Genomic DNA, 14,854 nt, shown 5'->3' on the forward strand with positions numbered 1-14,854 from the left:
AGCCCCCATACTATCTGTACGTCGCACGGCAACTGTGCTTCCACATTTTTCCATTTTTACCTAACTGACGCTACATTCAAACCCAGATCAAGGTCGTGCCTAGCTGTCATGCCACCCAAAGGAGGCACCATGGCAGAGATACTGCCGCGTTGTCCAAACCTAGACAGGAGCAGTCGAGAGGCAGAACCGGGACCCTCCATCAGCAGGTTCGCGATGAGCTATCTCGAGCTACTGACGGCACATGGTTAGTTAATTTTTGAGTTTGCGTTCAAACATGTGTGAGATTATTATGACAGTGGAAATTCGTGGCCTGCTGAGCATCGTCAAAACCCACCACTTACAATGTCGTTTGAGTATCTTGTACATCACGACACACCAATTGAATGAATCCTCAAAAATGCCAGTGAGTGACAGTGGCTTAGTCGCGTTCAGAAAAGTAGTGATGCAATACACCTGGTGAAGCACTGATTTACGTACGAGGTAGTTGACCAAAAGTCTGTCACAGGAGGGAATAAAAGCACCTGGAACAAGCACATATAATATGGTGAGTATCTAATCTTTGTTGGGCAACTTACAGTCAGTCACGCTGAAGTAATAAACAATGAGGCAATAAATGGCGTGACGATGATAACTGAGCTTATACGGATAACGCGCAGCTACGGGGGAACCATTGTTCAACATGGACACATTCTAACTAAAACTAAACGGTAGAAACGAAGCAGGATTTAGTTAGTCTATTTCGAAATGTCTCAAAAACTCAAATCTTTCATTTCTGATAGAAAGAAGGAAGAACAACTGAGCTCAGATATGTGAGAAAACTGCTGAAGCTGGAGACTCGGTGGAAATTTGTTTGTGGTCAGCAGCATATTGACACTTTTCTAAATAATATTCTACACACAAATTGCCCCAAGATTTCATTACGAAGATATCCAATAAAGTTTATTTCGTGCTTGGAGACAAGTAGTAAGGGAAAGTTGCCCAAAATCTGCAGGAGCCCACTACCGGTTTCACCGTCTCTGGAACTGATCAAGTGGGTGGAGACCTCAGAACCTGAGGCAATCAATCTTGGCAACACAGATGAGACCTGAAGTAGAAATTCGACCGCATTGCTGCCCAGTCCAGAGATTGATTACCTCACCTTCCGGAGGCTAGGTTCAACTGATGGGCCCAGAACAGAACGAAAGCGGTAATACGCCGCCTATATATTTTGAAAACTCGTGCCTTACTATATATTTTAAAGAATAAGAACTTTTTCGTACGTTCAATCCCTCTTCTGTATACCAAATGCAACACTCTTTACTGCATCTGAAATAGTCAGATTCCATCCTGAGGGAGGGGGCATTCTATCGAGCGTCCAAATCGCTGAGGGAGATTGCGAGAAACCAATGAACCAAAAGACAGTAAAAATCCGAGATTCCACACCTTTCACTACTGGACAGTACTTGGAAAAAAAGTAGAATGTCTTTCTGATTGCCCTCCGTGACATCCGGAAATTCCAGGAGCATGTTGAACCTTATCTGTCCAAACTTCCTTACGCTTCACTATCCACAAGTACATTTGCCCATGGTAGCGTCATTTTTTCGGTGGTTCGTATGAATGTATCTCTTAAGTTTTTTTTCACAAGAAAGACAATGGTTCTCTGTTCTGTCTTCGCCGGTAATCCATCGATGTTGTTTACAAGTGATTGACTGTTGAGTTGAAGATAGTGCGGGGTATTGGGGCAGTTCAGGTCCTGCCAACATGATGCGGTTTTTCCCGTCAACTTCGATTGATCTGACGGGATGCTTTTCTTAGATTACATAAAAGTTAACCACAGAAAAAAACACCAAAGCATAACATTTATTTTCCACCAAAGGCAACCACCTTGATGGGTTGGTCGATTTCGAGTATGGCAATGAGGCAAAGGGCCACTCTACTTCGACCCCCAGGGTTAAGCATGTTGGTAAGAACAAAGGGTGGGGAAAGGAAAACGAACATTCAACCAATGAACTACGAGTCTCTGGATGATTTTCGAGTGAATTGTGGCTGTCGGCTGAGAAAGAAGTGTAGAAGTAATAATGAGTCCCTTCCTATAAACCAGCATTAAGAGAGGCGCTGCCTTCTGAAAAAAAGGCAGAAAATGTCTACCCTAAGACGAACACACTTGGATTAGCCAAGGTTGACCATCGGTAGATTATTCAGTGCGGTTGAAAACCAGGAGTTCGGTTTCTTCTGTGAGCGCTAATGGTAGGCAGGCATTCATACATTATTCTCTGTGCCCTTGGGATGGGCAACTCTACCAACTATCTAGTGGGTCAGGTCTTGAGCCGCTGACCACAAGTGTAGTCTCCAGGTTTAACCTCCTTCTGAAGCATAAGCCACTAAGATTTATCTTTGTTTGACAACTACAGCGAAGACTTCCATCCAATCGATTCTACGTAATACTCTCTCCTACACATTCCCACGATACTGTGCAACCTAGATTCACACATATCGGTGACCTAAGGTGCACCGGTCAACAAGCTGTCCCAGCATCTTCCCACACATGGATCGTGATGCATATTGCGCTCTAACAACTCATACATAACTCACACACGTACTTAGAGATTGGCGTGACCACCTGAGCCTCCTGGCATAATATATCTGGAGTCTGGTTCGTTCTTAATAAGGCTGAATATATTGATTGAGCGCATTTTCGTAAAAAAAAATCAGCCATCCACCGTTAGGTTACTTCTTGAGACCAAAATAACCCGACACGAACCCAGTGAACGCGCATTAAGTATCACGCCGGTTTCTGCTTTGAAACGGTAGTTCAGAATAATACAAAGATACTTTCGATGGTGCCCATCAAACCATATACACCAAACAACAAGTCACTGTGTTGTAACTCTGTCTGGAGACAGAAGAGAAGTGACTGGGTGCAACATTCACTTTACATGCAAGACGCAGGGACTACGTGTTTATCAGAGCCTTTACTTAGCTAGCACCGCGTTCCAACATGAAGCATGCCATTGTGTCACTGCCATTGTGTCATTGACCGAACCAACTTTGGGCACGAATAGATTCGGCCATAATTCGCTAAGAATGAAGAAACAGCACAAAAGATTGATATTGGTTTGATAGCAGCCACCCACGTTCAACTGACACTACTGCGAAGGCCCTGTTCCCATTCACCTTTGAAAACATTTGTCCACAATTATTGATTACAATCAGTGAGCCGATGAATGAATACTATCAAGAACCACTCGCTTTATGTTCCTTACGAAGAGAGCAACACTCAAACGTACACGAGCTTTGGAATCAAATCCTAATGGTAAAGTGGATTGAGCACGAAAGAGGTGTTACAAGAAGGAATGCCGATCCACTTCATCTGACTCACTATACGACACAAGACTAAAAGAGTCGAAGTAAACCTAGAGAACAGTCTACGAGTGGACCGTGGGTACTGTAAACGAACACGAGAAATGGAGGAGAATGGGTCTACATACAGTCACTCTCCCCTCCTTCAAGTTCGATATTTCTCCAGTCGAGAATTGAACAGTAACGAGGTTATAGGCGAAAAGGACATTAAATTAATCCACAGTCTGTCTCATCATCCTGATGAAGCAGCGCAACATCCAAAAGGACAGTTCAACTGATCACAATCTGATGTCCATCTTGAGCGTGCAGGCCCCATGTTTCATGAAGTCAGCTCAAACTACTCGACTGCAGTCTGAAAGTGTTTTCGAACAGGAGCGGTTTGAACAAAGCGATTTGTCGCACCCATATACATTTCCGCATGCCCTCATCAAAAGCTGGACTGAAACCCTTGTCCCTGTCCTCACAGGCCTCCTGCAACGTAAGTGAAAAAGTGCCGTAGACCGTCAACCGTTGTTGATCAACCGTTGTTGTCAACCGTTGTTGCTGATCAACAACCAATAAACTCACCCGAGCTACCAATATTTCACCACATTACCAACCGTCAACCGTATTTCCAAAATTTGCACGAGGGACAGAAAACTTAGCATTTCGTCCCATTTGCCGACGGGTATTAGTTCGCGTCGAGTGACGACAATAAGAGAAGCTATAACCGTAAAAGAACAGACAGATGCTCACTCCGCTCAAAACCGTATCGAGCGTTCGTTCATGCTGCGAGAGATTTTGGGGATCTGGTACGTGTACCGGCAGCCCTTAATTTCAGTATTCCTAGATGTGAAAGTCACTTTGGGTAGAGTTACCCTAAAAAACAGATTGCACCGGGTGGTGCCAAATAAGCAAGTTGACACTGTGTGGGAATTCAGAGAGCGAAGCGAGAGTATACAAACAACTGCCTTCAAATATCTCGGTATCACGTGGAATCCGCCAGTGCCACCCGATCTCTGACTTTGTGGTTCACAATTTAGTGGATAGTTCGAAATCAGTGGTAGCAGAGCGTCGTGCAGTGGCACACCAGCTGACATTAAATAGACCGGTAGTATGCTCCCTATTAGATTCCCAACCCGTTAAATCTCAACAAACTTGAATCTTAGTAGTTTAAGATGTTGGGATTTTTCAGTTGAAATTTTCTTCTGAAATTGAAGGCGATAAAAGCCTGAAAAGCCAAGAAGCACTGCATAACTGCTTCATGCTTATTGAAGATCCAGACAGTTTCGAAACCACGACGTCCTGGCTGGCGGTTTGAACGCTTAATTGTTCGGTATGTGGCGGCTAATCAATAGTGTGAATAACACGCAAATAGGATTAAGCACAAAGGTTAGGATACTGCAAAGCTGTCCACATCTAGACAGGAGTACTCGAGAATCCAGTTGAGTTTAAACCATCTCACAACCATCAGCTCGCGCCTTCACTATTGACTTAGTTTTAACTCTTCTGTGAGTATTAACCGCGGCTGTTTGTGTATAGTCGGATGGTGAACGTACGTATTTTTCTGCAGGTCATCAGCTTCTGGTGGTCAGTAGTGGCACCGGTAGCAGAATGGCTGGCCTATCTGCAGAAAATTTGCTTTGCAGAAAACAATAAAACTAGATGAATCTTATAAATTACAGGTCAATTACAGTGGGGTCAGTCATAGCGGCCTACAAAAAGTGACATCATCGGCTGTGACACAATGACAATTTAAGACCTTGTGGAACTGTATCATACAGGTAGCGCGCAGTTACCTGGGGACCGTCAGACGGATACTCCAACTTCAGTACAAATTTCCCTTCGCGATCGTGTTTGCTCCAGTTAAGTTGGACGAGCAGCGGATATTCGTCATTCGTTAGCCGTCGGACTCGAGAGGGAGTAAAAAAAGAGAAAAACTTACGAAAGCAAAACAAGCACACGAGAGCGAACGAAAAAACTACGATTTTGGTGCCAACTACGTTAAAAAACAAAGCAACATAGATTCCGCACTTGCACCGTCATTTTCAAAACAACCCAAAAAGGACAAAAGTATGCTAGAATTTCAGCGGCAAAACTGGAAAATATAACCTTCGACAGCTAACAAAATCGATGCTGGTTTGTCTGTCATGAATCCGGTGACGTAAAGTTCAAATAGCATTTCCCTGTGCAGAAAGAGGCCGCGCATCACGGTGCGACCCAAGTGGAGTTTGAAAGGCTATATGAGTAAGTAGATGGGCGCAGACGCGTCAGTCGACGGGAAGATTGTAATGGTGGGACGGAATAGGCGAGTTTGGTGGATAGCTTGCCAGGATAGTAGCGACAAAACAGCGAGAGGAAGGGTACATCCCGAAGGTGGGTATAGAGCGGAACGGGTCAGTGAGATGCAATAACTTCAACCTAAAGCTATCTAGGGGTGTAAGATGTGTACATGGGGCATCAGCGGAAAAATGGCGGCAGTATTCAAAAATGGGACGGATCTCCAATATACACGCGGGAATTTAGAAGGGGCGGCAAATACATAAAACGGGGAGCGAGAAACCAACATTTTTTGAGACTCGAGTGGCAAATGTCTTCACACATGGGATCCAACTGAGGCTGCTCTAAAAGAAGAAACTAGGGAGCTATCAGTTGGACGATTGAGGTATACGGATGGGTTCGATAAGAAAGATGGAGAATGGTGTAGAATGAGTATGGAACAAATTATGGGGCATAACATCCAGACCAAAAGACTTTGGTGTGTTTAGTAACAGTGGCACTGGGTAACATCTCTGTTCGCAACAGTAGGTGATGGAGCTTCAGGGTAGACCGAGATGGTGGTCCTGGGAGTGGCGGTGGGATCTGAGACAAGAGATAGGACGAGGAATAAATTTGCTCAGTGGTTGAAAACACTCATGAGTAATGGGATAAGACTGTTGGTCCATTCGAGATGGAGAGATTTTGAAGATCGGAGGCGAAGAACTATCGTCGTATCCCCAAACACCAAAAAGCACTGGGGGACAGTGGATGTTGAATGGGAAGAAGCGGCAACATAGGGGCCAGAAGAGGATTTAATTGGATATGACGGATGAATAGTTAGGATAAATTCGGACATCCGCGATGAATTTCCGTCGCTCGTAACAGGAGATGGACACTAAGATAGTTTGTGACAGAAACATCTATCCCCCAAAACCCTGCTGTCTCTATGTGCAATAAGCAAGTGGTGTGTGTTGTATACACAGAACTCACTGAAGACATGAAAATCGGCAATGAGATGGGATTGACATTCAGCAGGGGAAAAAGTCCAGTTCAATGACCAATACGCAACGCAACTTTTTTTCACTAGCCAGAACAGTAATTTTAGGCTGATGATTTTGAAATTCAGATGAACAGTAGTTGATAAAGACTGGTGCAATGACAGAGGTGGAAATGAGTGCGGATACAAACCCCAGCCTTAACACGGAGGCAATAGTATAAGAAGGTGGGCAGTTATTGTTGCAGAAAAGCTTTTTTTCCGCCGGGCAGATAGGCGTACTGTGAGACCTGATGGGCTGAATTAACGTCAATGTTCAAACCACAGGTATTATAGAGAGATCAGTGAAAGCTCATTCAGTTGTATTTAAACACATGTTATTGGAAGGAACCGGCATCTTAATTCAAGGGCTTGAAGACGTGAGGCACATACGGCTCCTTTAGATCGGCTGGTGGACGCAAAGGTAACTTGCATTGGATTCGCCACTGCCTAGTGAGACAGTTCGGTTATTAGAGCGCGATTTATTGGACGAAAAAATCGTGGTTCGCACCCGACCCCTACATCTAGACTTCCCCTGCCTAGACTTGGGCAGCCTCCCAGCTTTCGTGTATCCTTCGCATGGCATGGCAGTTAAGGACCAGAAGGGTGTTACAGCTGAACGATTATTATTATTAATATTCACTGTCTAAGAAACCGAACGCTTTGGGGGCGTGTCCAAGGTAGTTTGAACCCCAGGTCCGCAGTCATTAGCAGCGTACGTCAAGGATCGGTGGTTGGCCCCAAATTATTCCACACTTGTGCAAATGAACTCCCAAGAATAGTAGGGGAGCTTCAAACAGCACTGGACTTGATTTCCTCGATGCCTCATACAAACAATCACGATAAATTCTGTATGGGAATTTACATCCTCATAGAGTGTGCCGAATAGGGAGATCCTTACTTCGTGAGATTTCCTCGGTGAGAAGAAAATGTGCATTTAGAAAAAAGAGGCTGAGTCGCTGCGGCTACTACAAGACAAGGAGCCCTGTGGGATTTTGATTTTCTCCTGACGTTTTCGTATTGCCGTTCTCCCTTGACACACACGCAGACTACTGAAATGTGATCGAACTGTGAAAACGCTGGTGCAGAACCCTGAGCGGTCGAGACTACGAAAATTACCTCACCCTCTGTCAGCTAAGTATCATTGCAATAAGACGCCACGGAAGGCGAAACGGCGCACAACTACCACTTGCCCACAGGCCTGTCCAGAACTGCATCTCTGGCATATTCGAACTCCAAAGAGAACCGAACCCCTACACTCTCCCTCAAGAATTCGGACGACTATCTCAGTATCCCACCAAAACACGAGACTCACGCCATTGCCATGTTCATACAGCCGTGCTAAATCCTCACGACGGCACCGATGACCACCTAAAATCTAAGCCCAATGTGTCTGATGGATTTGAAATGATCACGACTTTCTATATCGAAATACCAAAACTCTGCAACTCGGACGGCTTCCCTGATCCGGACTGAACTGAAGAATGTGTCGGTCTGTTAGCCCTCCATGCAAGCTTCTGTCTAATTTCTCCCCAGGTCTTTGTCCCTTCCATGGTAATCACAATGAACTAATTAAAGAGCTTCCTAATAACCTCACGCGCATCCTGTACAAAATAATCGGAAAGTCGTCAAAAACTGTCTAATTACCTACTCCTCAACATAGCTTACTCTCCTCCAGACGCTCCCTTAAAATCCCCACTTGCCCCTAATCTCAGGACAGCTGCTGAGAACAACGCTAGTACCAAGTGCGTTTCCTTTCGTGTCTCCTGTGCTTTCAATAAAATCCCCATAAGTAGTCCATCAGTGGGAACACTTAGGAGTCGGGGGGTTAGTCTTAACTAATCCTCCCAAGTATGTGGGTGGCTTAATTTCATATCATCGCCCGAGTGTGAAGCGCTACCACAAACTGAAGCGGCACAGAAATTCCCAGGATTTACAGAAAGTCATGAATATCTGCACATTCTTGGGCAAAACAATTCACTGTCTAAGAAACCGAACGCTTTGGGGGCGTGTCCAAGGTAGTTTGAACCCCAGGTCCGCAGTCATTAGCAGCGTACGTCAAGGATCGGTGGTTGGCCCCAAATTATTCCACACTTGTGCAAATGAACTCCCAAGAATAGTAGGGGAGCTTCAAACAGCACTGGACTTGATTTCCTCGATGCCTCATACAAACAATCACGATAAATTCTGTATGGGAATTTACATCCTCATAGAGTGTGCCGAATAGGGAGATCCTTACTTCGTGAGATTTCCTCGGTGAGAAGAAAATGTGCATTTAGAAAAAAGAGGCTGAGTCGCTGCGGCTACTACAAGACAAGGAGCCCTGTGGGATTTTGATTTTCTCCTGACGTTTTCGTATTGCCGTTCTCCCTTGACACACACGCAGACTACTGAAATGTGATCGAACTGTGAAAACGCTGGTGCAGAACCCTGAGCGGTCGAGACTACGAAAATTACCTCACCCTCTGTCAGCTAAGTATCATTGCAATAAGACGCCACGGAAGGCGAAACGGCGCACAACTACCACTTGCCCACAGGCCTGTCCAGAACTGCATCTCTGGCATATTCGAACTCCAAAGAGAACCGAACCCCTACACTCTCCCTCAAGAATTCGGACGACTATCTCAGTATCCCACCAAAACACGAGACTCACGCCATTGCCATGTTCATACAGCCGTGCTAAATCCTCACGACGGCACCGATGACCACCTAAAATCTAAGCCCAATGTGTCTGATGGATTTGAAATGATCACGACTTTCTATATCGAAATACCAAAACTCTGCAACTCGGACGGCTTCCCTGATCCGGACTGAACTGAAGAATGTGTCGGTCTGTTAGCCCTCCATGCAAGCTTCTGTCTAATTTCTCCCCAGGTCTTTGTCCCTTCCATGGTAATCACAATGAACTAATTAAAGAGCTTCCTAATAACCTCACGCGCATCCTGTACAAAATAATCGGAAAGTCGTCAAAAACTGTCTAATTACCTACTCCTCAACATAGCTTACTCTCCTCCAGACGCTCCCTTAAAATCCCCACTTGCCCCTAATCTCAGGACAGCTGCTGAGAACAACGCTAGTACCAAGTGCGTTTCCTTTCGTGTCTCCTGTGCTTTCAATAAAATCCCCATAAGTAGTCCATCAGTGGGAACACTTAGGAGTCGGGGGGTTAGTCTTAACTAATCCTCCCAAGTATGTGGGTGGCTTAATTTCATATCATCGCCCGAGTGTGAAGCGCTACCACAAACTGAAGCGGCACAGAAATTCCCAGGATTTACAGAAAGTCATGAATATCTGCACATTCTTGGGCAAAACAAACCGACAAAATACATATAAACCATCTATACGTTCACTCAAAACACACCCTTATTTCCTCTTGACTGCAGAAGACGATACCATTCTTGTCCCTATGGTTCCTCATCACAGGGGTTCCAGAGTCTGGATCCCTCCTTATCTCTCACGCTTTAACATGGTCCTTCACTCTTTCAAGGTGATCCTCTGTGGATACAGATGAGTCCAACTCACTCATCATGTATTCGTCCTGTCCGAATCCTTAGGGAATGCTGCAGCGCTATATTGTTCTCTAGCTAAAACGCAATGTTAACACACTCGAAAATGTACAGCACAAGGCTACGGGGAATGTCACTGAGCTCCAAAATCCCTCTAACGCCCAAAACAGTTTCCTGTGTAACATTCACAGCATCGATTGTCGCCTGTACAGCAACAACCTCTCCTACTCCAGGAACCATGACCAAGTTTCTAACGATCCCCACATCTGAGGTCACTATTTGCGATTTTTCCAACGTAGGTATACTAGTCGTATTGAGAGGGACTTTCTACTCCATTGTTCTGCCCTGGGATAAACTCCAAGATGGGACGATCCACATCCTCTTCATTCGTGTCTCTGAGCGTGATATAAGCCGCCTTTTCTCCAAATTTCACTCCTGCAGCACTACTTACACTACCGCCCATCCGTTGTCCACAGTACTTCTTGCAACCCGTCATGTTAATCGACATGGGAAACAGCGAACTAAAAATCATGGAATTTCCATTTAATGTTAGAAGTACATAGTTTATTTCCGTACTGTACCTCGTCTGGATACTCCCTTCCAAATAATCGTCTTTTTTCTATAGACCACACGGCTTTCTATTGATGTTGGTAATGTGTTGGAATTGATGTCGCAAGCATAAATACCGTTAGCCCTGTTAATATTCGCCATCGAAAGTGGTGAGGCCAAGCTCGTTTACTTTTTAGATAAGCAACTCAATAACCTACCGAACTGGTCTTATGACCATCGGGCTTCTTGCCTTGTAGAGGCCTACGTACTGAAACAACTGCAGTGCGTGGGACATCAAAAGAAACAAGCTAAATGATGCTGCCAACATTTCGTGAATCCTACGGCTCCTAATAGTCGGGGTGTATCGTCGTTAGAAGTTGGAAATAAAATTAGCAAAGCAAACTCACCTCCGTTTGCACAATGCTCGTAAATGCCTAATCGCTTGATTCTACCACTGGATTCAAGAGGAAAGAATTTTTCCCGTAATATATCCACTAAGTCTGAGGTCTTTTGGGCGCTAGAAACACGAATACATTTCGACTGATATCTTCTAGACTCGTCTTGGTAAAAAAATCGCATAACACCGTTGAATTCGCCGTTCTGTAAAAGAGTGAGTTCGGTAAAATGAGCATGATACTTCATCAGGAATAGACAGCTCGAACAAATCAAGTCTGCTAGCATTCCATTCCACGATTTGTTCAATAAGCTGTTTGCGTCGGCTTCGGATATCCATATCATTTCAAAATAGTTTCCGCGATGCAACAACAGGAGAAAAACGTCACAGTGACAGAAAGGCCAAGGAGCGAAATCAAAATCTGTCGACCTATTCAAGGACGTCGATGGAGCGAATTGACACAACCCATTGGGTCCTGCGGGGCCAAACAGGAAGCAAAAAGCCCACACCTAAGTTCTAGTTATTGATTCACTTTACAGACTGCTGTTTCGTAGATACGACGAAATGGAAAGAAACTGGAGTGATGCAGTTCAGGGCTGCTGCTAGAAACTCTTTATATTCTCCATAATTAATGAGTCGCCCATATAGTGGTTGTGCATCAACTTCTTTCAAACTGAAAGATCCCAGAAAAAGAACCGTCATTTAAGTTCTCATAGTCAGGTATCGAGCTCTTAAATTATAGATTTCGTCGAAAAAACATCGGATAACTACTTGCACCGCGTCCCTTTTGCAGTGAAATTAGCGCCAGGAGTTTACAAGTGGAAGAACTATTACCTGATAGAGGCGTGCACTCTGAGCTTAAAAACTCTGTGTAACTTACCTACTGTCGTTATCGTCAACATTGAAAAATCTGTGGGCCAAACGGGCTTAAATAAGTGTAATTTTCCCTCGGAAGTAACAGCAGCCTGGAGGGTGGTGCCAAAGGTACTCGATGTGCATTTCAAAATCAAAAGATTTGAGGCGGACATCCATATTCCTAGAATCACGTTGGCCGTGGACCTTGAGAGCTACGTCCTTCTGGCTCTTCAGCAGTGAACTTACCTGGTGTTTATAAAACTCGTACTGACGTAGGCATTACAGTGTACCGGAGGTTCATTTGAATGATAAGTGGAAGGGCGCGCCAAGTAATCCGAGGGATGCCGAGCACATTGAGAAACTTTTTACTGTCAATTAAGAGAGAACTGCCTTAAAAGAGCCAGATAACCAAACCATTTTTGAAGTCTAGGGCCGTAGCAACTATCTGGCATTCTTGGCACGCACGATTATAAATGTTCGGCAGGTTCCCGGAGGAAGACGCAGTATAAACTCGCTCATTCTGAGGAAGGCGCCAGTGCAGTGACCGCTCATTTCCGGCGCCTACATCCATCTCGAGTGTGTTGACGGCGCAAATTGCAGGCATGAATTCGAGTGGCGTCCGAAAATTGGTTAAGGTAGATCAAAACAGCAGTGTTCCTTAGTGGCATCCTTGAGGCACTAAATGGAGATCGGCGCTGGAGGAGAGTGGATTGGGCTAAATTTCAGGAGGCATATTCATCTTCAAAAGAGGACATCAAAAGGTTCCGAGTTAGTGAAGGTTGGAACTTATAGAATTCGATCGGGTGAAATAGACGGATGGCAACAATATAACCTTCGTTACGGGTTCTTCGCCACTGGTCAGCATTTAGCTCTCCACGCACGCAGGAGCGTCACATAAGGATGAATATGAAGAACGCCATCTTCAGCCCGGGATATCAAGTACTTGACCATCTAGAACAGCCAAACCCAGAAGGCGCTGTACGACGTCCAACGATATGCCTTTGAGTCTAAGACCATAAGCTGCCAGGTGGTAAGCGATTTTACATTGGCGAGATAATCTTTTCCCCAAAACATAAAAGAGGTTGCCTTCGTCAAGCGACTTAAGAAACATCATATAAAATGATTTAACCAAGCCGACCGATATTTTATCCAGGGTCCTTTGATGCACTTCATCCCGTCCTAAGGCACTTAATGGAAGTCTTGCATAAGAGCTCACAAACATTCACTCCCGTAGTTAGGCTAGAGGTTATTCGTAGTTCTGCCTTGTCTAGTTCAATGGTATTATTGTTGGAGCACGATGCAGGCATCCATAGGTCACAGACACGACTGTATGATCACTCGTGGACTCTCTGTTTTCAACACGCAGAAAGGAGGCCTTTGGGTTGTTAACCTGGAAATGTCTTCTGCACTCAGCTAGCATATTCCGTTTTTTTCGAGTGACGCTTGGCAGCACAGCCTGCTTTTGTAAGTCACACTGGCGGATCTTCGTGTTCCTGCGGTTCAGCATTTCGCAAAAGGCTAAATAGTCCTGTGATTCACTTATGTTATCTTTTACAGGAATAGTGTGAACCTCACTTCAAGAAGACGATGAAACCACGATAGCCTGCTCATGCACAAGACAAACTCAAGCAAATTATTGGCTGGTTCGTGTCACGTGATGCATACACGAACATACGAGTGCACCAAACAAGTCTCACTGCTTAGAAAAGGGTTGCACCAAAAAATTCTCATGGCTCCGTGGACGAGTGGGATAAGCTTTGGTGCTGGGGGCGGCGTGTTGGCAGTTCGAATCTGGGGGCTACCACCCGGCTTCCTTTCAATCTCTCCCGATAAAACTTTTTAAACAGGACATTACAGCTTTATCTGGCGGTCATCCGGGGCTTAAACAATGTGATTGAGTGAGATGAAAGCAGTTCCGGGTGATAAAAGTCTTGGATAAGCAGCTAATGTTGAAGCGAGGATTCCCAAAACACACATGTCGATTTACTGCCAAGCTAAATGTGAGCTAAACTTATCAGCAACACGTTTTCTAGGCTATTCAGCGGCATGAGCTCCGGCACCTGACATACGGATGAGCGTCTTACCAATAATTTCCCAGAGTATTCAAAGCAAATAATAACCTTCAGGTTCGAAAAAGGGAACATGCAATAATACCAGACTATGGCTGGTGGCACGATGGTTTTGGAGATATAAATGTTCTGTATTTGAAGGAAATTTGGTGGCATATGTCAATCTTTCAACGTAGCTTTTCTCTAGTTAGGTGCAAAGCACTTTATCGTACATTCCGTGTAAAAAGCGCTCCGTGTACGGTCCAGTTTTCTGGTTATCTAGATTTTTCTGGCTGCCTTAAAGCTAGCGGGTGGACTGAGTTCCATATACTTCTATGGACTAGTTTTCATCTGTTGATAAAAGCCTTATATCATTGGCTTCGTATGGGCATCCCACTGAACCACCAAATCTATCAATGGCCGGAGAAATAGAAAGCAGCATTAACCCGATTTTTTGCATGATACCGCTTAAATAGCGTTATGTGTTACCAGGAATCTAAAAATGCATACGTTATGGCCTTTCTTGCAGGATTGTCAAGCTCGACAAGCTCGATTTAAGGCACAAAACAATTCCAGCTGTGCATTGTCCCCGCTTAGTTTCTGGGTCTCAATGCGTACAACAACCCTTGATTTCGCACCTAAACATATGATTGCCCACATGGAAGAATTGACATGCACTCCTCAGCAGTGTGGTTGTCATCAGGGCAAACAAAGCATGCATTACGCTCCGATACGCATCCTCACCTTCCAGGAACTTCCATGGATGACAGTCCGAAATTGGGTGGGGATAAGCACATGATGAGCAGAGCCTTGGAACATGGTCTGTGCCTGGCTTTGTTGATCAAGAGACCCGTGAAACTGGCTCATCCCAAAACTTGGTTGGTGTAAGTTA

The 14,854-nt window shown here is 44.8% G+C and overlaps 1 protein-coding gene across 1 annotated transcript in view; it reads right to left on the minus strand.

Annotated features, from left to right (window-relative positions):
• Positions 1–11,534, minus strand: part of T265_14559 (hypothetical protein) — a gene marked incomplete at both ends in the record, with an annotated part of 79,650 nt that extends 68,116 nt beyond the window's left edge. The window contains 2 exons of the mRNA XM_009174174.1: positions 5,118–5,230; positions 11,073–11,534. Coding sequence (XP_009172438.1) covers positions 5,118–5,230; positions 11,073–11,532 — 573 coding nt within the window. The remainder of the gene's footprint in view (positions 1–5,117; positions 5,231–11,072) is intronic.
• Between the last annotated feature and the right edge of the window lie 3,320 nt (positions 11,535–14,854).

This window comes from Opisthorchis viverrini, assembly GCF_000715545.1.
Source record: "Opisthorchis viverrini unplaced genomic scaffold opera_v5_213, whole genome shotgun sequence".
In the NCBI taxonomy this organism is placed as follows: domain Eukaryota; kingdom Metazoa; phylum Platyhelminthes; class Trematoda; order Opisthorchiida; family Opisthorchiidae; genus Opisthorchis; species Opisthorchis viverrini.